At 42.6% G+C, this 25,936-nt stretch overlaps 1 protein-coding gene across 1 annotated transcript in view; it reads left to right on the top strand.

Annotated features, from left to right (window-relative positions):
- The first annotated feature begins 879 nt into the window (after positions 1-879).
- TTC24 (tetratricopeptide repeat domain 24) overlaps positions 880-25,936 on the top strand; it is a 31,719-nt gene continuing 6,662 nt past the window's right edge. Inside the window, exons 1-7 of the mRNA XM_073567133.1 lie at positions 880-985; positions 4,174-4,939; positions 16,466-16,681; positions 17,219-17,347; positions 18,181-18,302; positions 24,906-25,025; positions 25,756-25,862. Coding sequence (XP_073423234.1) covers positions 4,183-4,939; positions 16,466-16,681; positions 17,219-17,347; positions 18,181-18,302; positions 24,906-25,025; positions 25,756-25,862 — 1,451 coding nt within the window. The 5' untranslated portion in view covers positions 880-985; positions 4,174-4,182. The remainder of the gene's footprint in view (positions 986-4,173; positions 4,940-16,465; positions 16,682-17,218; positions 17,348-18,180; positions 18,303-24,905; positions 25,026-25,755; positions 25,863-25,936) is intronic.

The raw sequence follows: 25,936 nt of genomic DNA, 5'->3' as shown, positions 1-25,936 counted from the left end.
TACCTAGTCATGTACGCTCACTAGCTGCACTGCCTAGTCATGTACGCTCACTAGCTACATTACCTAGTCATGTATGCTCACTAGCTGCACTGCCTAGTCATGTACGCTCACCACTTGCATTATTCATCCTGAGCCACCAGTTTCATGAATAAAGTACTAGCAGTGGAGACTGACCAGGATGCAACAAATGCATGTATAGAGCCGTTGGATATGAACATTGGCTTTTAAGCTGTGCAGGATCTGTGGAAAACCAGCCTTAATTTTATGTCATTTTAGGGGGCTTCTCAAGGGGTCTTATATCCAGAAAAGCAGGCATATTCTCCTCATATTTTAACCCTGAGGGTCCTGAAGCAGGAATAGAATGCCAGATGTGCAGTGTGGACTGACACACACCAATGCAAGTATTAAAACCATAGCAAGGGTATAACAGATGCATCTGACACTCTGGGCAAGGGACATGGCAAGTTACAGTCCCCTGTGGCGACAAGTATTCAACTGTTTTACATATATCTTTATTTTATTTCTATTGTTTCATTATTTTTATTTATTTATGTTTATTTTTACTAATTTATTTAGTTTATTGTATTTACATATTTATCTTAACTAAGTTTTTTGGTTGTTTATTTTCTATTTTTTTAATTTATTAATTTTTTGTTATTTTTTCATTTGTTTTTTATTTATTGTACTTACATATTTATTTTATTTATTTTAATTATTTTTTTTAAAGTTTATTGATTATATTTTTCTCATTTTAGAAAATTCAAGAATGTGTAGAAAAGAAAGAGTTAAAGGGGTATCTCCCAGGCTGGTGGATGACTGGCATCAGGAGGAGGAGGAGAGCGACTCCGCCATTGTTGATCCCGGTTACCATGGGAAGCAGAGACAAAGCAAAATGATCTCCTCCAGGAAACTCAATAGGGCTCAGCCATAGAGGCCAGGAGTTTGCGAGGCGGGGACCACGGCTGCAGTTCCTGCCAGGACACTGGTATGTGGTGCCCAGACCCTTGATAATGCTGCCTCACCAAGCCACCTGCTATATGGGTGCATCCGAGGTGGGACTCCGCAATTTTGGGGTCTCCATTTCTTCCTTCTATGACATGTTGCCCACTGTCACCCAGTGGCATTTCTTGGCACCAGCTTGGGCAAAATATGGGAACTGTGTTTGGGTGTGATTATAATTGGGCACTGTATGGCAGTATTATTGTTTCGGAGCTATCACAATTGGGCACTAAATGGCAGTAATATTTTTAGGTGCTATTCTAATTGGGCTCTGTATATCAGTATTCTGTTGGTGCTGTTTTAATTGGGCATTGTATGGTACTATAATATAATTATGCATTGTATGGCGGTATAATTCTTTCAATGCTGTTTTAATTGGGCACTATATGACACTTTTATTCTGTGGATGATATTATAATTGGGTATTACATGGCAGTATTAATGTTTTGGAGCTATCACAATTAGGCACTGAATAGCAGTAGCATTTTTTTAGCTGCTATAATAATGAGACACTGCATGGCAGTATTATCCTTTTAGTGCTTTTTTCTATTAGGCACTATATGGCAATTTCAATTTTTCAGTGCTATTATAATTGTGATCTATAGCTGTATCATTCCTTTGGAGCTACCACAATTGGGCACTGTATGGCGGTAGTATTTTTAAGTCCTGTTATAATTTGGCACAGTATTATTCTTTTGGTGCTATTTTAATTGGGCGCTGTATGACGATATTATGATGTTCTAATTGGGCACTGTGTACTGTATATATGGCAAGGTGGCTTGTTTGGTTTTCTTATTAGGCCCTTTTATATTTGTGCTCTGAATGGCAGAGTTACAACGGTAAGTTAATTGGCCCTGCATTGTAAAATTATTACGGCACTAATATTGGGACACTATTATGTCCACAATGGCATTGTTTCCTTGGATTTTATGTGATCTTTGTTGTATTTTTATTTGCTACTATATGGTGGAAGTCTTCAACAGGGTAAATTATTAGTACATTTTTTATGTTGGTATCATATACAGTTGTGGCCAAAAGTATTGACACCCCTGCAATTCTGTCAGATAATACTCAGTTTCTTCCTGAAAATGATTGCAAACACAAATTCTTTGGTATTATTATCTTCATTTAATTTGTCATAAATGAAAAAACACAAAAAGAATTGTCCTAAAGCCAAATTGGATATAATTCCACACCAAACATAAAAAAAAGAGGGTGGACAAAAGTATTGGCACTGTTCGAAAAATCATGTGATGCTTCTCTAATTTGTGTAATTAACAGCACCTGTAACTTACCTGTGGCACCTAACAGTTGTTGGCAATAACTAAATCACACTTGCAGCCAGTTGACATGGATTAAAGTTGACTCAACCTCTGTCCTGTGTCCTTGTGTGTACCACATTGAGCATGGAGAAAAGAAAGAAGACCAAAGAACTGTCTGGGGACTTGAGAAACCAAATTGTGAGGAAGCATGAGCAATCTCAAGGCTACAAGTCCATCTCCAAAGACCTGAATGTTCCTGTGTCTACCGTGCGCAGTGTCATCAAGAAATTTAAAGCCCATGGCACTGTGGCCAACCTCCCTAGATGTGGACGGGAAAGAAAAATTGACAAGAGATTTCAACTCAAAATGGGATAAAGAACCTCGACTAACATCCAAACAAGTTCAAGCTGGCCTGCAGTCCGTGGGTACAACAGTGTCAACCTGTACTATCCATCGGCGTCTGAACGAAAAGGGACTGTATGGTAGGAGACCCAGGAAGACTCCATTTCTTACCCCGAGACATAAAAAAGCCATTCTGGAGTTTGCCAAAACTTACCTGAAAAAGCCTAAAACGTTTTGGAAGAATGTTCTCTGGTCAGATGAGACAAAAGTAGAGCTTTTTGGGCAAAGGCATCAACATAGAGTTTACAGGAGAAAAAAAAGAGGCATTCAAAGAAAAGAACACGGTCCCTACAGTCAAACATGGCGGAGGTTCCCTGATGTTTTGGGGTTGCTTTGCTGCCTCTGGCACTGGACTGCTTGACCGTGTGCATGGCATTATGAAGTCTGAAGACTACCAACAAATTTTGCAGCATAATGTAGGGCCCAGCGTGAGAAAGCTGGGTCTCCCTCAGAGGTCATGGGTCTTCCAGCAGGACAATGACCCAAAACACACTTCAAAAAGCACTAGAAAATGGTTTGAGAGAAAGCACTGGAGATTTCTAAGGTGACCAGCAATGAGTTCAGACCTGAATCCCATAGAACACCTGTGGAGAAATCTAAAAATGGCAGTATGGAGAAGGCACCTTTCAAATATCAGGGACCTGGAGCAGTTTGCCAAAGAAGAATGGTCTAAAATTCCAGCAGAGCATTGTAAGAAACTCATTGATGGTTACCGGAAGCGGTTGGTCGCAGTTATTTTGACTAAAGGTTGTGCAACCAAGTATTAGGCTGAGGGTGCCAATACTTTTGTCTGGCCCATTTTTGGAGTTTTGTGTGAAATGATCAATGTTTTGCCTTTTGCTTCATTCTCTTTTGTGTTTTTTTCATTTAAGACAAATTAAATGAAGATAATAATACCAAAGAATTTGTGTTTGCAATCATTTTCAGGAAGAAACTGAATATTATCTGACAGAATTGCAGGGGTGTCAATACTTTTGGCCACAACTGTACCAATGTTATGACGGGTTTTCCACTGAGCACTATATGGTGGAACAATATACAAATGTTATGGAGCTATATATTTAAGACTATATGGTGATAATATTTAGCAAATGCATTTTGGGCACTGTATTGCACTATTATTTGAACATTTTTATGTTGGTACCAAATAATATTGTTATTAAGCTTTTTATTCAGCACTATGTGGTGGTAATATTTATTGAATTTCGTTTGGGCACTGTATAGCACTTTTATTTGGACATTTTATGTTGGTAAGCTATACTAATATTATGGAAGTTTTATATTCAGCACTAGATGGCAGTAATATTTATTAAATGTATTTTGGGCACTGTGTAGCTCTATTATTTGGCCACTTTTACTTTGGTGCCATATAGTAATGTTATTAGGCATTATATTTAGCACTATATGGCAATAATATTTATTAAATGTATTTTTGACACTGTATAGGACTATTATTTGGCCAATTTTATGGTGGTACCATATACTAATGTTATGGGGCTATATGTTTCAGATATTAGTCATGGCTTCTGAGGACTTGCAGACCGAGCCACCAAGCCCTGATGACTCTGGGCTGCCACCTCAGCCTCGACCCATCAAGAAGAAGAAGGTAAATAAGGAGATGAAACTGTCTGGAGAGGAAGGTGGGCGGAAAGATGAGGGCTCCTCCAATTCTAAGGCTGAGATTGAAGGTTTGACCAAGACTGGACACAAGGCGCTGACGGCCGGGGACCTCTCGGTGGCCATGTCCCATTTCAAGAAGGCTTTCCTACTGTCTATCAGCACCAAACAGAAGGCCGTCCAGCGGGCCTGTGCCTTTAACCTAGGGGCCGTGTATGTAGAGACTGGGAAACCAGAGAAGGGGCTGGAGTTCCTCCTAAAGTCCCAACCAAGGGATGGAGAAGAAGAACCCAGTGGAGACCTCTACTTCAACCTTGGCTTGGCCTACGAATCTTTACAAGACTTCCCCAGGGCACTTGAACATTTTAGGAAAGCGGTGCTCCTGTACAAGCCCTCACAGCGAGGCCACAAGGCGGACGCCCACATGAAGATGGGCTACTGCTACCTGAGCATGAAGGACAAGGCCCGGGCTGCTCAGTGCTTCCAAGAAGCTGCAGACTTCTACATGGAAGCCCAGAATCTGGATATGGCCGCCGTAGCGCTCAATGAGGCCGCCAACTACATGCTGCAGAGTCACTGCTACGACTCGGGACACGTCCTACAGATCCTTAACGAGGCCCGTATGGTGTGCGAGCAGCTAACGAGGAAAGACCTGCTAGGTAGGATTAGTATATGTGGTAGAGAATACAGTGTCATGGTGGCGAGCTGGTATAACCTAAGCATCTTCTATGTAATAATATGGACCATACTGGTATAACCTGTGCATTTTTGTATATAATTATATATGCACAGCTGGTATGACCTGGACATCTTCTGTATATAATTATATATGTACAGCTGGAATAACCTAGGCATTTTTTGTATATAATTATATATGCATAGCTGGTATAACCTGGGTATCTTCTGTATATAATTATATATGCACAGCTGGTATAACCTGGGGATCTCCTGTATATAATTATATATGTACAGCTGGTATAACCTGGGCATCTCCTGTATATAATTAATTATATATGTACAGCTGGTATAACCTGGGCATCTCCTGTATATAATTATATATGTACAGCTGGTATAACCTGGGCATCTCCTGTATATAATTATATATGTACAGCTGGTATAACCTGGGTATCTCCTGTATATAATTATACATGTACAGCTGGTATCACCTTGGCATTTCCTGTATAATTATATATTACAGCTGTTATAACGTGGGTCTCTCCAGTATAAATATATATGCACAGTCGGTATAACCTGGGTACCTTCTGTATATAATTATGTACAGTATGTACAGCTGGTATAACCTGGGTATCTCCTGTATATAATTATATATGTACAGCTGGTATAACCTGGGTATCACCTGTATATAATTATATATTTCTAGCTCCTGTATATAAGTATATATGTACAGTTGGTATAACCTGGGTATCAGGCCGGTTTCACATTAGCGCTTTTTCAGCGCGCGCACGGCCGGGGGTAGCTCCGCCCCCGAGCCGGCTCTCTGCCCGGCGTGCCCGCCCCTTGCTTGTAGCGCCGCCTACTAGCGGACAGCGGCGCCTGCGATCGGCGCACCCTATCTTTAGCATAGGGTGCGCAGATCGTGCGCAGGCCGTGCGCTAGTTGCGCTTTGACCTGTGCTGCGCACTTTTGACGGTGCGCCGTGCGCGCCAAAATCAAACTTTTCGGATTTTGGCGCGCACGGCGCACCGTCAAAAGTGCGCAGCGCAGGTCAAAGCGCAACTAGCGCACGGCCTGCGCACGATCTGCGCACCCTATGCTAAAGATAGGGTGCGCCGATCGCAGGCGCCGCTGTCCGCTAGTAGGCGGCGCTACAAGCAAGGGGCGGGCACGCCGGGCAGAGAGCCGGCTCGGGGGCGGAGCTACCCCCGGCCGTGCGTGCGCTGAAAAAGCGCTAATGTGAAACCGGCCTCACCTGTATATAATTATATATTTACAGCTGATAAAACCTAGGTATGTACAGTCAGTATAACCTGGGTACCTCCTGTATATAATTATATATGTACAGCTGGTGTAACCTGGGCATCTCATGTATATAATTATATATGTACAGCTGGTATAACCTGGGCATCTCCTGTATATAATTATATATGTACAGCTGGTGTAACCTGGGTATCTGCTGTATATAATTATATATGTACAGCTGGTGTAACCTGGGCACCTCCTGTATATAATTATATATGTACAGCTGGTATAACCTGGGCATCTCATGTATATAATTATATATGTACAGCTGGTGTAACCTGCCTGGGCACCTCCTGTATATAATTATATATGTACAGCTGGTATAACCTGCCTGGGCACCTCCTGTATATAATTATATATGTACAGCTGGCATAACCTGGGTATCTCATGTATATAATTATATATGTACAGTTGGTATAACCTGGGCATCTCCTGTATATAATTATATATGTACAGCTGGTATAACCTGGGCATCTTATGTATATAATTATATATGTACAGTTGGTGTAACCTGGGCATCTCATGTATATAATTATATATGTACAGCTGGTATAACCTGGGCATCTCATGTATATAATTATATATGTACTGCTGGTATAACCTGGGCATCTCATGTATATAATTATATATGTACAGCTGGTATAACCTGGGCATCTCATGTATATAATTATATATGTACAGCTGGTATAACCTGCCTGGGCACCTCCTGTATATAATTATATATGTACAGCTGGTATAACCTGGGCATCTTATGTATATAATTATATATGTACAGCTGGTATAACCTGGGCATCTCATGTATATAATTATATATGTACAGCTGGTATAACCTGGGTATCACCTGTATATAATTATATATGTACAGCTGGTATAACCTGGGCATCTCATGTATATAATTATATATGTACAGCTGGTATAACCTGGGCATCTCATGTATATAATTATATATGTACAGCTGGTATAACCTGCCTGGGCACCACCTGTATATAATTATATATGTACAGCTGGTATAACCTGGGCATCTCCTGTATATAATTATATATGGACAGCTGGTATAACCTGGGCATCTTATGTATATAATTATATATGTACAGTTGGTGTAACCTGGGCATCTCATGTATATAATTATATATGTACTGCTGGTATAACCTGGGCATCTCCTGTATATAATTATATATGTACAGCTGGTATAACCTGGGCATCTCATGTATATAATTATATATGTACAGCTGGTATAACCTGCCTGGGCACCTCCTGTATATAATTATATATGTACAGCTGGTATAACCTGGGCATCATATGTATATAATTATATATGTACAGCTGGTATAACCTGGGCATCTCATGTATATAATTATATATGTACAGCTGGTATAACCTGGGTATCACCTGTATATAATTATATATGTACAGCTGGTATAACCTGGGCATCTCATGTATATAATTATATATGTACAGCTGGTATAACCTGGGCATCTCATGTATATAATTATATATGTACAACTGGTATAACCTGCCTGGGCACCACCTGTATATAATTATATATGTACAGCTGGTATAACCTGGGCATCTCCTGTATATAATTATATATGAACAGCTGGTATAACCTGGGTATATCCTGTATATAATTATATATGTGCAGCTGGTATAACGTGGGCATCTCCTGTATATAATTATATATGTACAGCTGGTATAACCTGGGTATATCCTGTATATAATTATATATGTACAGCTGGTATAACGTGGGCATCTTCTGTATATAATTATATATGTACAGCTGGTATAACCTGGGTATCTCCTGTATATAATTATATATGGACAGCTGGTATAACCTGGGTATATCCTGTATATAATTATATATGTGCAGCTGGTATAACCTGAGCATCTCCTGTATATAATTATATATGTACAGCTGGTACAACCTGGGCATCTTCTGTATATAATTATATATGTACAGCTGGTATAACCTGGGCATCTCCTGTATATAATTATATATGTACAGCTGGTATAACCTGGGCATCTCCTGTATATAATTATATATGTACAGCTGGTATAACCTGGGCATCTCCTGTATATAATTACAGTATATATGTACAGCTGGTATAACATGCCTCGGCATCTCCTGTATATAATTATATATGTACAGCTGGTATAACCTGGGCATCTCCTGTATATAATTATATATGTACAGCTGGTATAACCTGGGCATCTCCTGTATATAATTACAGTATATATGTACAGCTGGTATAACATGCCTCGGCATCTCTTGTATATAATTATATATGTACAGCTGGTATAACCTGCCTGGGCACCTCCTGTATATAATTATATATGTACAGCTGGTATAACCTGTACAGCTGGTATAACCTGGGCATCTCCTGTATATAATTATATCTGTACAGCTGGTATAATCTGGGCATCTCCTGTATATAATTATATATGTGCAGCTGGTATAACGTGGGCATCTCCTGTATATAATTATATATGTGCAGCTGGTATAACCTGAGCATCTCCTGTATATAATTATATATGTACAGCTGGTACAACCTGGGCATCTTCTGTATATAATTATATATGTACAGCTGGTATAACCTGGGCATCTCCTGTATATAATTATATATGTACAGCTGGTATAACCTGGGCATCTCCTGTATATAATTATATATGTACAGCTGGTATAACCTGGGCATCTCCTGTATATAATTATATATGTACAGCTGGTATAACCTGGGCATCTCCTGTATATAATTACAGTATATATGTACAGCTGGTATAACATGCCTCGGCATCTCCTGTATATAATTATATATGTACAGCTGGTATAACCTGCCTGGGCACCTCCTGTATATAATTATATATGTACAGCTGGTATAACCTGCCTGGGCACCTCCTGTATATAATTATATATGTACAGCTGGCATAACCTGGGCATCTCATGTATATAATTATATATGTACAGTTGGTATAACCTGGGCATCTCCTGTATATAATTATATATGTACAGCTGGTATAACCTGGGCATCTTATGTATATAATTATATATGTACAGTTGGTGTAACGTGTGCATCTTCTGTATATAATTATATATGTACAGCTGGTATAACCTGGGTATCTCCTGTATATAATTATATATGGACAGCTGGTATAACCTGGGTATATCCTGTATATAATTATATATGTGCAGCTGGTATAACGTGGGCATCTCCTGTATATAATTATATATGTGCAGCTGGTATAACCTGAGCATCTCCTGTATATAATTATATATGTACAGCTGGTACAACCTGGGCATCTTCTGTATATAATTATATATGTACAGCTGGTATAACCTGGGCATCTCCTGTATATAATTATATATGTACAGCTGGTATAACCTGGGCATCTCCTGTATATAATTACAGTATATATGTACAGCTGGTATAACATGCCTCGGCATCTCCTGTATATAATTATATATGTACAGCTGGTATAACCTGCCTGGGCACCTCCTGTATATAATTATATATGTACAGCTGGTATAACCTGTACAGCTGGTATAACCTGGGCATCTCCTGTATATAATTATATCTGTACAGCTGGTATAATCTGGGCATCTCCTGTATATAATTATATATGTGCAGCTGGTATAACGTGGGCATCCCCTGTATATAATTATATATGTGCAGCTGGTATAACCTGAGCATCTCCTGTATATAATTATATATGTACAGCTGGTACAACCTGGGCATCTTCTGTATATAATTATATATGTACAGCTGGTATAACCTGGGCATCTCCTGTATATAATTATATATGTACAGCTGGTATAACCTGGGCATCTCCTGTATATAATTATATATGTACAGCTGGTATAACCTGGGCATCTCCTGTATATAATTATATATGTACAGCTGGTATAACCTGGGCATCTCCTGTATATAATTACAGTATATATGTACAGCTGGTATAACATGCCTCGGCATCTCCTGTATATAATTATATATGTACAGCTGGTATAACCTGCCTGGGCACCTCCTGTATATAATTATATATGTACAGCTGGTATAACCTGCCTGGGCACCTCCTGTATATAATTATATATGTACAGCTGGCATAACCTGGGCATCTCATGTATATAATTATATATGTACAGTTGGTATAACCTGGGCATCTCCTGTATATAATTATATATGTACAGCTGGTATAACCTGGGCATCTTATGTATATAATTATATATGTACAGTTGGTGTAACGTGGGCATCTTCTGTATATAATTTTATATGTACAGCTGGTATAACCTGGGTATCTCCTGTATATAATTATATATGGACAGCTGGTATAACCTGGGTATATCCTGTATATAATTATATATGTGCAGCTGGTATAACGTGGGCATCTCCTTTATATAATTATATATGTGCAGCTGGTATAACCTGAGCATCTCCTGTATATAATTATATATGTACAGCTGGTACAACCTGGGCATCTTCTGTATATAATTATATATGTACAGCTGGTATAACCTGGGCATCTCCTGTATATAATTATATATGTACAGCTGGTATAACCTGGGCATCTCCTGTATATAATTACAGTATATATGTACAGCTGGTATAACATGCCTCGGCATCTCCTGTATATAATTATATATGTACAGCTGGTATAACCTGGGCATCTCCTGTATATAATTATATATGTACAGCTGGTATAACCTGGGCATCTCCTGTATATAATTACAGTATATATGTACAGCTGGTATAACATGCCTCGGCATCTCCTGTATATAATTATATATGTACAGCTGGTATAACCTGCCTGGGCACCTCCTGTATATAATTATATATGTACAGCTGGTATAACCTGTACAGCTGGTATAACCTGGGAATCTCCTGTATATAATTATATCTGTACAGCTGGTATAATCTGGGCATCTCCTGTATATAATTATATATGTACAGCTGGTATAACCTGCCTGGGCACCTCCTGTATATAATTATATATGTACAGCTGGTATAACCTGTACAGCTGGTATAACCTGGGAATCTCCTGTATATAATTATATCTGTACAGCTGGTATAATCTGGGCATCTCCTGTATATAATTATATATGTGCAGCTGGTATAACGTGGGCATCTCCTGTATATAATTATATATGTGCAGCTGGTATAACCTGAGCATCTCCTGTATATAATTATATATGTACAGCTGGTACAACCTGGGCATCTTCTGTATATAATTATATATGTACAGCTGGTATAACCTGGGCATCTCCTGTATATAATTATAGATGTACAGCTGGTATAACCTGGGCATCTCCTGTATATAATTATATATGTACAGCTGGTACAACCTGGGCATCTTCTGTATATAATTATATATGTACAGCTGGTATAACCTGGGCATCTCCTGTATATAATTATATATGTACAGCTGGTATAACCTGGGCATCTCCTGTATATAATTATATATGTACAGCTGGTATAACCTGGGCATCTCCTGTATATAATTATATATGTACAGCTGGTATAACCTGGGCATCTCCTGTATATAATTACAGTATATATGTACAGCTGGTATAACGTGGGCATCTCCTGTATATAATTATATATGTGCAGCTGGTATAACCTGAGCATCTCCTGTATATAATTATATATGTACAGCTGGTATAACCTGGGCATCTCCTGTATATAATTATATATGTACAGCTGGTATAACCTGGGCATCTCCTGTATATAATTATATGTGTACAGCTGGTATAACCTGGGCATCTCCTGTATATAATTATGTATGTACTGCTGGTATAACCTGGGCATCTCCTGTATATAATTATATATGTACAGCTGGTATAACCTGGGCATCTCCTGTATATAATTATATATGTACAGCTGGTATAACCTGGGCATCTCCTGTATATAATTATATATGTACAGCTGGTATAACCTGGGTATCTCCTGTATATAATTATATATGTACAGCTGGTATAACCTGGGCATCTCATGTATATAATTATATATGTACAGCTGGTATAACCTGGGTATCTCCTGTATATAATTATATATGTACAGCTGGTGTAACCTGAGCATCTCCTGTATATAATTATATATGTACAGCTGGTATAACCTGGGCATCTCCTGTATATAATTATATATGTACAGCTGGTATAACCTGGGCATCTCCTGTGTATAATTATATATGTACAGCTGGTATAACCTGGGCACCTCCTGTATATAATTATATATGTACAGCTGGTATAACCTGGGCATCTCCTGTATATAATTATATATGTACAGCTGGTATAACCTGGGCATCTCCTGTATATAATTATATATGTACAGCTGGTATAACCTGGGCATCTCCTGTATATAATTACAGTATATATGTACAGCTGGTATAACCTGGGCATCTCCTGTATATAATTACAGTATATATGTACAGCTGGTATAACATGCCTCGGCACCTCCTGTATATAATTATATATGTACAGCTGGTATAACCTGGGCATCTCCTGTATATAATTACAGTATATATGTACAGCTGGTATAACCTGGGCATCTCCTGTATATAATTACAGTATATATGTACAGCTGGTATCACCTGGGCATCTCCTGTATATAATTATATATGTACAGCTGGTTTATACCTGGGTGTCTCCTGGATATATTGTATATACAGCGTCGGACTGGCCCACCGGAGAACCGGAGGATTCTCCGGTGGGCCCTGGCATCTGGTGGGCCCTGGCACCTGCTGGCATACAGGGCCAGCAGTTGCCTAGGGCCCCCGCTGCTCCAGGGGCCCCCAGCCAGTGGTGTGTCGCACACCATGCAGCTGCTATGGGGGCCCCTGCCAGCGGAGCAGCAGCGGGTGTCAGGAGGCAGGAGCCCCTGTCCCCGCTGCTAAAGAGAAATGAATATTCACTGCGAAGCAGTGAATATCATTTCAGGACTCCACCCCCAGAGGCCCCGCCCCCAGCCCAGTAAGCCGCTCTGCATCAGGGCCGGCGCCGCCCTCAGTCCTCTCTGCTCCTGGCTCACAGCCAGTGCGCGATGACGTCACTACATCGCGCACCCGCTGTGTGTCTGGCAGAGGGGGCAGCTCCTGACACTGAAGCCGGGATCAGCGTGGGAGCGAGGAGGAGAGGTGAGTATTGTGTTTTTTTGTTTTTTTTTATATCTCTCTCGCTCTCTCTATCTGTCTCTATCTATCTATCTCTATATATCTCTCTATCTATCTTTCTATCTCTATCTATATCTATCTATTATCTATATCTATTATCTATATCTATCTATCTTTCTATCTCTATCTATTATCTATATCTATCTATCTATCTATCTCTATATCTATCTCTATCTATTATCTATATCTATTTCTATATCTATCTCTATCTTTATATCTATCTTTCTATCTCTACATCTATCTCTATATCTATCTATCTATCTCTATATCTTTCTATATCTATCTCTATATCTATCTATCTTACTCTATCTATCTCTATATCTATTATCTCTATATTTATTATCTATCTAGCTACCATCTATATCTATCTATCTTTATCTATATATATATCTCTATCTAATATCTATATCTATCTATCTCTATACCTACCTATCTATCTATCTATCCGTTATCTATCTCTATATCTTTTCTCTGTATCTATCTATCTCTATATCTATATCTCTCGCTATCTATCGCTCTATATCTATCTCTATATCTATCTTTATATCTATATCTATCTCTATCTCTATATCTATCTCTATATCTATTTCTCTCTATATCTATCTCTATATCTCTATAGCTATCTATCTATATATCTATATCTATCTCTCTGTATATCTATCTATCTCTATATCTATCTTTCTATCTCTATATCTATATCTATCTCTCTATCTATTTATCGATCTCTGTATCTATCTCTCTCTATATCTATCTCTCTCTCTATCTACCGCTCTCTCTATCTCTATCTATCTTTATATCTATATCTATCTATCTCTATATCTATCTATTATCTCTATATCTATCTATCTCTATATCTATCTCTATATCTATATCTGTTTCTCTCTATATCTATCTCTATATATCTCTCTCTCTATAGCTATCTATATATTATCTCTATATCTATCTATCTATATATTATCTCTATATCTATCTATCTATCTATCTATCTATCTCTATATCTATCTGTTATCGCTATATCCATATCTATCTCTATATCTATCTATCTCTATATCTATCTTTCTATCTAACACTATATCTCTATATCTATCTCTATATCTCATTATCTATCTATCTCTATCTCTCTCTCTTTATCTATCTATTGATCTATCCATCTATCTCTATATCTATCTATTACATCTATCTATTATCTCTATTATCTATATCTATCTATCCATCTATCTAGCTATCTCTATCTATCTCTATATCTCTCTATATCTATCTATCTATCTTTCTAACTCTATATCTGTCTATCTCTATACATATCTCTATATCTAGCTATTATCTCTATATCTATCTCTATATCTATCTTTCTATATCTATCTGTCTCTATATCTATCTATCTATCTCTATCTATTATCTCTATATCTATCTCTATATATATATCTCTATCTATTTTTATTTATAGACATCTATCTATATATATTTATCTCTATATCTATCTATATATGTCTATATTATTATTATTATTATTATTATTATATCTGTATATCTCTATTATCTATCTCTATCTATTATCTATCTCTCTATATCTTTCTAGCTATAGCTATGTATCTCTATATCTATCTATCTATCTATCCATTATCTATTTTCTATCTATCTCTATATCTATCTACCTATCTATCTATCTATCTATATTTCTTTCTATATCTATCTTTATATCTATCTCTATCTATCTCTATCTATCTATATGAATCTTTCTATCTATATCTATCCATTATCTACTTTCTATCCATTATCTACTATCTATCTCTATATCTATCTATTTCTACATCTATCTTTCTATCTATATCTATCTAACTCTATATCTATATATCTATATAGCATTATACCCTATGAGGGGGTGCATTATTCCCTATTAGGGGGGCAGCATTATATCCTATGAGGAGGCAGCATTATACCCTATGAGGAGGCAGCATTATACCCTATGAGGAGGCAGCATTATACCCTATGAGGGGGGCAGTATTATACCCTATGAGGGGGGCAGTATTATACCCTATGAGGAGGCAGCATTATACCCTATGAGGAGGGCAGCATTATTCCCTATGAGGGGGGCAGTATTATACCCTATGAGGAGGCAGCATTATACCCTATGAGGGGGGCAGTATTATACCCTATGAGGGGGTGCATTATTCCCTATGAGGAGGGCAGCATTATTCCCTATGAGGGGGGCAGTATTATACCCTATGAGGGGGCAGCATTATACCCTATGAGGAGGCAGCATTATTCCCTATGAGGGGGGCAGTATTATACCCTATGAGGAGGCAGCATTATACCCTACAAGGAGGGCAGCATTATTCCCTATGACGGGGTGCATTATTCCCTATGAGGGGGGCAGTATTATACCCTATGAGGGGGGCAGTATTATACCCTATGAGGGGGCAGCATTATACCCTATGAGGGGGTGCATTATTCCCTATGAGGGAGGCAGCATTATACCCTATGAGGGGGTGCATTATACCCTATGAGGGGGTGCATTATTCCCTATGAGGGGGTGCATTATTCCCTATGAGGGGGGCAGTATTATACCCTATGAGGGGGGCAGTATTATACCCTATGAGGGGGTGCATTATACCCTATGAGGGGGTGCATTATACCCTATGAGGGGGTGTATTATAACCTATGAGAGGGGCAGTATTATATTCTATGAGATGGCTGTATTATATTCTATGAGATGGCTGCATTATATTCTATGAGATGGCTGCATTATATTCTATGAGGGGTCTACATTATATTCTATGAGGGGGCTACCCCAACTCCTGCTACATAATTAAGACATGTACAACCTTATATTATACCCGGATATTAGTGTGTTTTACCGCACAATTGGTGGTCTGGTATTTAACTCTATGCAGCTACATAGTGGGCCCCAAGAATGATTTTCTCTGGTGGGCCCAAGGTGTTCCAGTCCGACGCTGTGTATATATATAGCTGGTATAACCTGGGAGTCTCCTGTATATAGCTAAATATCATACACATTGTATATCCTGATCCCATCCCCTCTTGTTGCCCCACAGCGAAGCTTTACAATGATATTGGCCTGAGTTATGCCCAGCTGAAGGTTTTCACCCTGGCGGTAGACTGTTTCCAGATGGCACTGCCGCTGTGCCAGGAAGATGCTGCAGAGAGACACAAGGAGGCGGTGGTCCTGCAGAATCTGGGGGCTGCGTACAACACGCTGGAGCAGTATGACGAGGGGCTGGAGCACCACAGGAAGGCGGCAGCGTTACACAGTATGGCTGATTCTTCGTGTGTGGGGCGGTCACTTATTGGGTGGGACAGTGTGACTATTGCACAGTATATTGGGATTATATTCAGGGCTGTAATGATGTGACCTGACCACCAGAGGGCGAAGTATGACCAGTGTATGGAGGAAATGGCAGATTGTGGTCGCAGTCACACCCTGCAGGGTATATAGTGTATACACTATAAAGCTATATGCACACGTAGTTTTTTTGGTGTGCGGATTTTGGAGAGAAAACCACAGGTAAATCCGCAGGACTTATCTGCGGTTTTGCCTGCGGTTTTACACCTCATAATGGATGAGGTGTAAAACTGCAGCGTTTCTGCACCAAACAATAGACATGCTGCGGATTGTAAACCGCAGCAAAACCGCGCGGAAAAATCCGCAGCATGTGCACTGCGTTTTTTAATTTCCATAGGAAATAAAGGTACTGTACAACGCAGCAGGATCTGCACCGTGTGCACATACCCTTAGTTACCTGGTGACAGTGGGTGAGTGCTGTGTCTCCTCCTCTTGTGTGTTGCAGGCTTGCTTGGTAACCGCCGGGCGCAGGGCCAGTGTTTTGGAAACTTGGCCTATGCTCTTAGTCAAGTGAACGACCACGAGGCGGCCGGGGAGTATTATCTGCACTCACTGCAGGCATTCAGAGATTCAGGTATGAAGCATGTCTGCTGAACACCGCCGACCGGGGCAGGCGGGAGAGAAGTCATAGTGACAGCCCCATAACAACGACATACACAGCGCCCACATAACAGCGACATACACAGCACCCCCCATAACAGCGACATACACAGCGCCCCCCATAACAGCGACATACACAGCGCCCCATAACAGCGTCATACACAGTGTCCCCATAACAGCGTCATACACAGTGCCCCCATAACAGCGACATACACAGTGCCCCATAACAGCGTCATACACAGTGCCCCATAACAGCGACATACACAGCGCCCCCCATAACAGCGACATGCACAGCGCCCCCTATAACAGCGACATGCACAGCGCCCCCTATAACAGCGACATGCACAGCGCCCCCCCATAACAGCGACATACACAGCGCCCCCATAACAGCGACATGCACAGCGCCCCCCCATAACAGCGACATGCACAGCGCCCCCCATAACAGCGACATACACAGTGCCCCCATAACAGCGACATACACAGCGCCCCCCATAACAGCGACATACACAGCGCCCCATAACAGCGACATGCACAGCGCCCCCTATAACAGCGACATGCACAGCGCCCCCCATAACAGCGACATACACAGCGCCCCCATAACAGCGACATACACAGTGCCCCCATAACAGCAAGATACACAGTGCCCCATAACAGCGACATGCACAGTGCCCCCATAATAGAGACAAACACAGAGCCCCCATAACAGTGACATTCACAGTACCCCCATATAACATCGAGAACCACAGTGCTGTAGACATTTCCACGGAATATTCCTCTGATATCCGCCATGTCCTTCTTGTCCGCTAGATGATGTCCATGGCCAGTGGCAGGCATGTGAAGGACTCGGAGCTGCCAGATTCCGTCTGGGGGATGCGGAGAAGGCCGTTCTGTATTACAAGCAGGCGCTGGCCTTACTCTCTAAAGCCAAGGTCAGTTCTCCTGCAGACCCAGAGCTGCAGATCAGTAACCACAACTCTTAAATGGAGGAAATGACTGATTGTATGTCCAAGTTGTGCTCATACCCCTCTAAGACAATAGCTTGGAAGGGAAATTTCATATTAAGAGAAAGGCATTTTCCTTTTAAATATATCTTGGGGTCCAACCACTGTGACCCCTACCAGTCATAAACACCTTGGCCCAATGAAGCAGTCATGCCCTACATTCACTTCTAAGGAACAACTATGTCTGCCCATCCCATAGAAGGGAAGTGGTGGTCACGTGTGCGCTCTGCTGCTCCTTTCACACCGGACATACCTGGATCTATAGGGGTCTTTGCTGCCAGACATCCCCACGATCATATATTTATCGCCTATCCTCACCGGGGTTGTCAAAGGAGTATAAAGATTGTCATGTTGGTCCTTGCTCACTACAGACTTTGAGTCTTTAATTATAAAGATGTTTTCCACCATCATTGTAATTCCCAAAGTATAGAATATCTTGTCACTGTCATGTAAGGGACACTGGGAATGAGAAGGGTAGAGGTGCCCTGCAGCCTCAGATTTACTCTTTGTTTTGTCTTGCTCTCTGCCTTCCACTTGCTCTTTTTCTCCTGCCTGCTTACTGCCTCCCACTTGCTCTCTATCTACTGACTGCTCACTGCCTCCAGCTTGCGGTCTGGTTTCCAATCGCTTTCAGCCTCCTGTTTGCTCTCAGCCTCTTGCTTGCTCTCAGTCTTATGCTTACGCTCTGCCTCCTGCTTGCTCTCCTCCTTATGCTGGCTCTCAGCCTCCTGCTTGCGCTCAGTCTTCCGCCTGCTCTCTTTCTTCTAGCTTTCTCTCCGCTTCTTACTTGTTCTCAGTCTTCCGCTTACTCTCTGCCGTCTGGCTTCCTCTCCGCCTCCTGCTTGCTCTCCTCTTTTCACTTGCTCTCAGTCTCCTGCCTACAATCAACCTCCTGCTTGCTCTCAGTCTTCCGCTCGCTCTCTGCCTTCTGGCTTGCTCTACGCCTCCTGCTTGCTCTCTTCCTTTCGCTTGCTCTCTGTCAGAGACACCGCACTGCTCTTGCTCATAGAGCCAGTGCACGTGTCCTGAGTACAGAAGCAGTGCTAAAAGATACCTGTGGAGAAGGGCAGCAGAGGTGACCATGCGTGCTTCAGGCTAATAGTGTCAGGGTCCAGTCAGCGCTGGAAGGTGAAGAGGCATAGGACCTGCGGACACTGAAACTGAATAGTCTGCACGGGACCTATGGTCATGTGACTTCAAGGGGGCGGGGCTTAGCGTCCTGTTTTCAGATAGGACAGGACACCATACAACAACTCAGAGTCAGGCAAAACAGAGATCACAGCAGTACGGGCAAACGAGGTACAGGAGGGACAAAGAGACGGGTAGTCAGACAAAGCCAAAGGTCATACACAAGAGGGCGACGTGGTACCAAGGGGACAAGCAGAGAGAAGTCGGGTCACAAGCAGAGAGTCATACACGAGAGGTAGCGCAGTACAAGAGGGTCAGGCAGAACTCGTAACAGGGACAGAACCAGATCACAACCGAACAAGCAAGCAAGATATCAGGCACAAGGCACACGTACGCGCAAGGTCAACTAACTCAGCCGAGGGCAGGAGTATAACTGACACCGGACCCAGGTCCAGTGAGCACTAAATAGCCTCCTTCTTCCAGAGAGAGGCAGCCCAATTATCCCATAGTCTAACCAGGACGGGTCAAAGCGAAATCCCGTCCTGGATCATGACAGTACCCTCCTCTCAATGGGGGGCCACCGGATCCCCAGGTCTCTCAGGGTACGTGGTGTGAAAGGCTCGGATCAACCGATCCGCATGAACTGATCGAGCAGGAACCCACGAGCGTTCCTCAGGACCGTAGCCCTTCCAACTTGGGTCCAAGCTTCGCAGAGGGGACCTTGAGCCTTATATTTTTGGTGGATAACCATACCTTATCTCCGACCTGAAGCACTGGACCCACGGATCGTTTTTTGTCCGCAAAAAATTTAAATTTGTCCTGGGCCTTCATAATGTTATTCTGGACCTCCCGCCATACCTCCCTCAACCGCTGGATCGTCTCATCCGCCCCAGGACACCCAGAATTCAAGCGGGAAAATTCTCCAAAATGAGGATGAAACCCATAATTGCAAAAAAATGGAGATGTACCCGTAGACTGGTTAGTGCGGTTGTTAAATGCAAACTCAGCCAATGGTAACACAGAACACCAATCATCCTGTCGGGCTGAGGTCAAACAACGCAGAATTTGCTCCAGAGACTGATTGGTCCGCTCAGTCTGCCCATTAGTCTCTGGATGGTAGGCGGATGAAAAGGACAGACCAATACCCAACCTCCTACAAAAAGCTCTCCAAAATCTGGACACAAATTGCACTCCCCTATCAGACACCACATTCAGGGGTACCCCATGCAACCGCACCACATGCTCCACAAACAATCTGGACAATGTTTCCGCATTAGGTAGAGCTGCCAAAGGTACAAAATGTGCCTGCTTACTAAACCTGTCCACTACGACCCAAACCACGGTATTACCCTTGGAAGGGGGAAGGTTGGTGATGAAATCCATGGACAGATGAGTCCATGGTCTCTCAGGAATTGGCAGTGGTACCAATTCCCCGGCCGGCCGGTTATGGGGAGTTTTCGCACGGGCGCAAACCTCACACGCAGACACATACTCCCCAACATCAGAGGCTAAAGAAGACCACCAGAATATTCTAGCAATGGCCTTCCGGGTCGCTGAGATCCCTGGATGTCCACCCAGAACTGAGTCATGGAACTCCTGGAGGACCTTGAGACGAAACTGAGCTGGCACAAAAAGTTTATCCACCGGCTTAGCTGGAGGTGCAAGAGCCTGGGCTTCTCGAATCTCCCGTTCCAACACATTAGAAACCTCTGCCACCACCACCCCAGGCTGAAGAATGGAGGATGGAGGTTCTGGGGGGGACACCGGATCTAGACTGCGTGACAACGCATCCGCTCTGATATTCTTGGATCCTGGTCGAAAAGTGATCGAGAAGTTGAATCGGGAAAAAAAAAGTGACCATCTAGCCTGTCTGGGAGTCAACCATTTAGCTGACTCAATGTAAGCTAGGTTTTTATGGTCCGTGATTACCGTTATAGGATGAACAGCCCCCTCCAAAAAATGCCTCCATTCTTCAAAGGCCAACTTTACGGCCAGAAGTTCCCGATTCCCCACATCATAGTTTCTCTCCGCAGGGGAGAACTTCTTTGAGAAAAAGGTGCACGGTCTTAAATTGGTCAAAGTGGTGGGTCCCTGGGACAATACCGCCCCCACCCCCACCTCTGAGGCGTCTACCTCAACAATAAATGGTTCAGAGGGGTCCGGTTGAATAAGAACCGGGGCCGACATGAAAAAATTTTTTCAAAAACTGAAATGCCGCTACCGCTGCGGTTGACCAATTCTTGATATCGGCCCCCTTTTGAGTCATGTCTGTGAGGGGTTTCACCATCTGTGAGAACCCCCTTATAAATTTCCGATAATAATTAGCGAACCCTAGGAAACGTTGCAGACCCTTCAAATCACACGGTTGAACCCACTCGAGAATGGCCTGCACCTTATTAGGATCCATGCGATACCCTTCTGCAGACACGATGAACCCCAGAAAGGACAGTTCCTGAACAAAAAATAAACATTTTTCAAGTTTAGCAAAAAGACAGTTCTCCCTGAGCCTTTGGAGAACTGTCCGAACATGACCAATGTGAGCCTGTTTATCAGGCGAGTAGATTAAAATGTCATCCAAATACACCACCATAAAACGTCCAATCAAATCGGAGAACACATGATTTATGAAATTTTGGAAGACCGCTGGAGCGTTGGTCAGGCCGAAGGGCATGACCAAATTTTCAAACAACCCTTCAGTAGTGAGAAAAGCGGTCTTCCACTCATCTCCGTCCCGGACTCAGATAAGGTTATACGCTCCCCGTAGATCTAATTTCGAAAACCACTTAGCTCCGGACAACTGATTGTATAAATCAGGAATAAGTGGAAGGGGATAAGTATTCCTCACAGTTATTTTATTTAACTCACGAAAATCGAGGCATGGGCGCAAACCACCGTCTTTTTTTTTTACAAAAAAGAACCCTGCCGCCACAGGAGAAACAGAAGGACGAATATGTCCCTTACGGAGGCTCTCGGAAATATATTCCTTCATCGCAGCCCGTTCCGGACCCGAGAGGTTATACAGGCGGGCTTTGGGCAATTTAGCACCTGGAACCAGGTCAATGGCACAATCAAATGGGCGGTGTGGTGGTAAAACCTCAGCCTCTTTTTCGGAGAAAACGTCAGTATAATTTATCAGGCACTCCGGAATGCCTTCTAGACCCACGGACGACACAGACACAGAAACAAGACATTTCTCAGAGCAATAGGGACCCCATTTAACAATATCCCGAGATTCCCAATTAATCACAGGATTATGCAGCTGTAACCAGGATAACCCCAACACCAGTCCCGCAGGCAGGTTGTTCATTACAAAACATGAAATACGTTCCTGGTGTAAGGAACTCACTTTAAGGAGAAACTCTTCAGTACAAAACACAATGTCATTCTTAACCAGTGGTGTTTTGTCAATAGCAACAAGGTGAATCGGAGTCTCCAACCTAACTGTCCCTAACTTACACCTGGCCACCAAGTCAGAGTCAATAAAGTTCAATGATGAACCGCAATCCACGAAGGCAGAAGTGGATGTGGAGACACCCCCACAACAAAGTTCCACTTGAAATGACATTTTAGAAAATGCAGAAAAGGGTACCTGAGAGCCTGGGTGACTTCCACGATAATCACCCGGGCTCAGTCGCTTGTTGGTTAGTGGCCGGGAGGGGCAATCCTTTTTCCAATGTCCAGACTTGCCACTGGGAGCACAGTATTTTCTCACTTGCCGTTGTCTCCTTTCTTCCTCCTTAAGGTGGATGGTTCCCATCTCCGTGATTTTCAATGAAGAACTGGCTCCCCTTCCTTGGGAGAATAATGATGTCTCGGTTTGTATCACTCCCCTTGCCCGTAACCTGCGATCCATTCGGACGGCCTGTGTCATAGCCTCCTCCAGGGCATCAGGTGGGGGGTGGAGAGCCAAGACGTCTTTCAGATGCTCAAACAGGCCTCTACGGAACAACCCCCGGAGAGCGGCGTCGTTCCAGCAGACCTCAGCAGCCCAGCGTCTGAACTCTGAGCAAAACCACTCAGCTGAGTGTTTCCCCTGGCAAACATTCATCAGCCTGTCCTCAGCCATACGCACCCGATCAGGCTCATCATAAATATGCCCCAGGGCCTCAAAAAATGCATCCACAGTCAAACGCTCAGGGGCCGTGGTAGGAAGGGAGAAAGCCCAGGCTTGGGGGGCTCCCCTTAACAGAGACATAATGACCCCCACTCTCTGACCTTCATCCCCAGAAGAGTGTGGTCTTAAGGAAAAAAAAAGCTTACAGCCTTCCTTGAAAACTCTGAAGTCATTTTTATCTCCAGAAAAGGTATCTGGTAACTTCACTGGAGACTCAGGGGAAATTAATGTAACATCCCGAGCCCCCAATGAAAGAACCCCCTGCACAGTGTCAGCGATCAGCTGCTGAGACTGAGCCAGGACTCTTTGTTCTCCAAAGAGTTTCTGAGACATCTGCGTCAGATGCTTAACCTGCTCAGAAAGAGTGTGCACAGGATCCATCACACACACAGGTGAATGGGAGCAGAGAAAAAAAATGGTATGGGTCAGTTATAATGTCAGAGACACCGCACTGCACTTGCTCATAGAGCCAGTGCGTGTGTCCTGAGTACAGAAGCAGTGCTGAAAGTTACCTGTAGAGACGGGCAGCAGAGGTGACCATGTGTGCTTCAGGCTAATAGTGTCAGGGTCCAGTCAGCGCTGGAAGGTAAAGAGGCATAGGTCCTGCGGACACTGAAACTGAATAATCTGGCACGGGACCTATGGTCATGTGACTGCAAGGGGGCGGGGCTTAGCGTCCTGTATTCAGATAGGACAGGACACCATACAACAACTCAGAGTCAGGCAAAACAGAGGTCACACACAGTACGGGCGAACGAGGTACAGGAGGGACGAACAGACGGGTAGTCAGACAGAGCCAAAGGTCATACACAAGAGGGCGACGTGGTACCAAGGGGACGAGCAGAGAGAAGTCGGGTCACAAGCAGAGAGTCATACACGAGAGATAGCGCAGTACAAGAGGGGCAGGCAGAACTCGTAACAGGGACAGAACCAGATCACAACCGAACAAGCAACAAGTTATCAGGCACAAGGCACACGTATACAAGAGGTCACTTAACTCAGCCGAGGGCAGGAGTATAACTGACACCGGACCCAGGTCCAGTGAGCACTAAATAGCCTCCTGCTGCCAGAGAGAGGCAGCACAATTAACCCCTAGTCTAACCAGGACGGGTCAAAGCGAAATCCCATCCTGGATCATGACACTCTCAGTCTCCTGCTTACTGTTTGCCTCCCTCTTGCTCTTTGACTCCTGCTTGCTCTCAGCCTCCCGTTCTTGCTTGAATCACATATGTACAGTAACACTGCAGTCTTTATATGCAATATTACTCTTTCGTTATTGTCTATTACAGGAGGACTCGTCCAACGCTCAGGAACGTTTAGTAAACAAGCTGACTGACGCTCTCCAATACAACCTGTCTGTAAACCGTCACCTCAGCCATGGGGGAAGGCTACCCCCGGCCGTACCTCTGGTAAGTGCATCCCTATCTGCATCGTGTGCGGCTTTCAGAAAAACCTTCCTTATTATCTATCACATTCCTGCGGCCGACCCTGATGAATTCACAGTACGACCTTGAAACCACAATCTGCGAGAACAGCAGCTGATTAACATTAATGCACATAACTGCAGGGTCCTGGTCCTGATAAAACCACCCCAAATAGGTCCCAAATGTAGAATGGGGGGTGTTAAAGGGGGCCGTTCACCAGGTCAATAGTGGTCAGTTTTTGCTCTTATTTTATTCCCGCTGCTCCCTTGAATTTTCCAGCTTTTTTTTTTAATCCAGTTCCATACGGTTCTAGAGATATGAGCCTTTTTTCAGTGCTGATTTTTATGTTCTTCACACGGGGGCGTGGCTCACAGGGTTCTTTGTGGGCATGTCTACATAATTACCCTGTGATCACCGCCCCCTCGATAAAGACAATAAAAAGTAGCACTAAGTAAAAAGCCGGATTAAAAAAATGAAAAAGTGCAACACTCAGGAGAGCAGCAGGAATAAAAAAAGACAAAAAACTGTTCTCTGTTGACTCGGCAACAGGTTCTCCTTAAAGAGATGTTCCTACAATTTAGCTTGTAAGGATGAAACCTAAGGGGATAAGTCACCTACTTCCTCCCTTCCTAAAAAAGCAGCTTCACCCCAAATCTCTTGATTGATTCCGTCCTTCACCGTCTGTTTCTGATTCACCATTTAACAATTTTTCTAGAGAGGATTCGGTGGGAAAATCCCAGGGGCAAAACTTGCAAGACACCCTTCAAGCATGAACTCGGAGTATGCCTCTTTGATGCACATGTCTCCTCCGGTTGCCCAAGAGTGAGTACAAATCTGCACTTTCAATGCCAAAAAGAGGACTATAAAAAAGTATACAACCAGTGGCAAAACCACAA

Source organism: Dendrobates tinctorius, unplaced genomic scaffold (assembly GCF_039654945.1).
Source record: "Dendrobates tinctorius isolate UK_male_01 unplaced genomic scaffold, ASM3965494v1 ptg000019l, whole genome shotgun sequence".
NCBI classification, from domain to species: Eukaryota; Metazoa; Chordata; class Amphibia; order Anura; family Dendrobatidae; genus Dendrobates; species Dendrobates tinctorius.
Note: the sequence above shows the minus strand (reverse complement) of the source record. Positions and strands in the feature narration are given on the sequence as shown.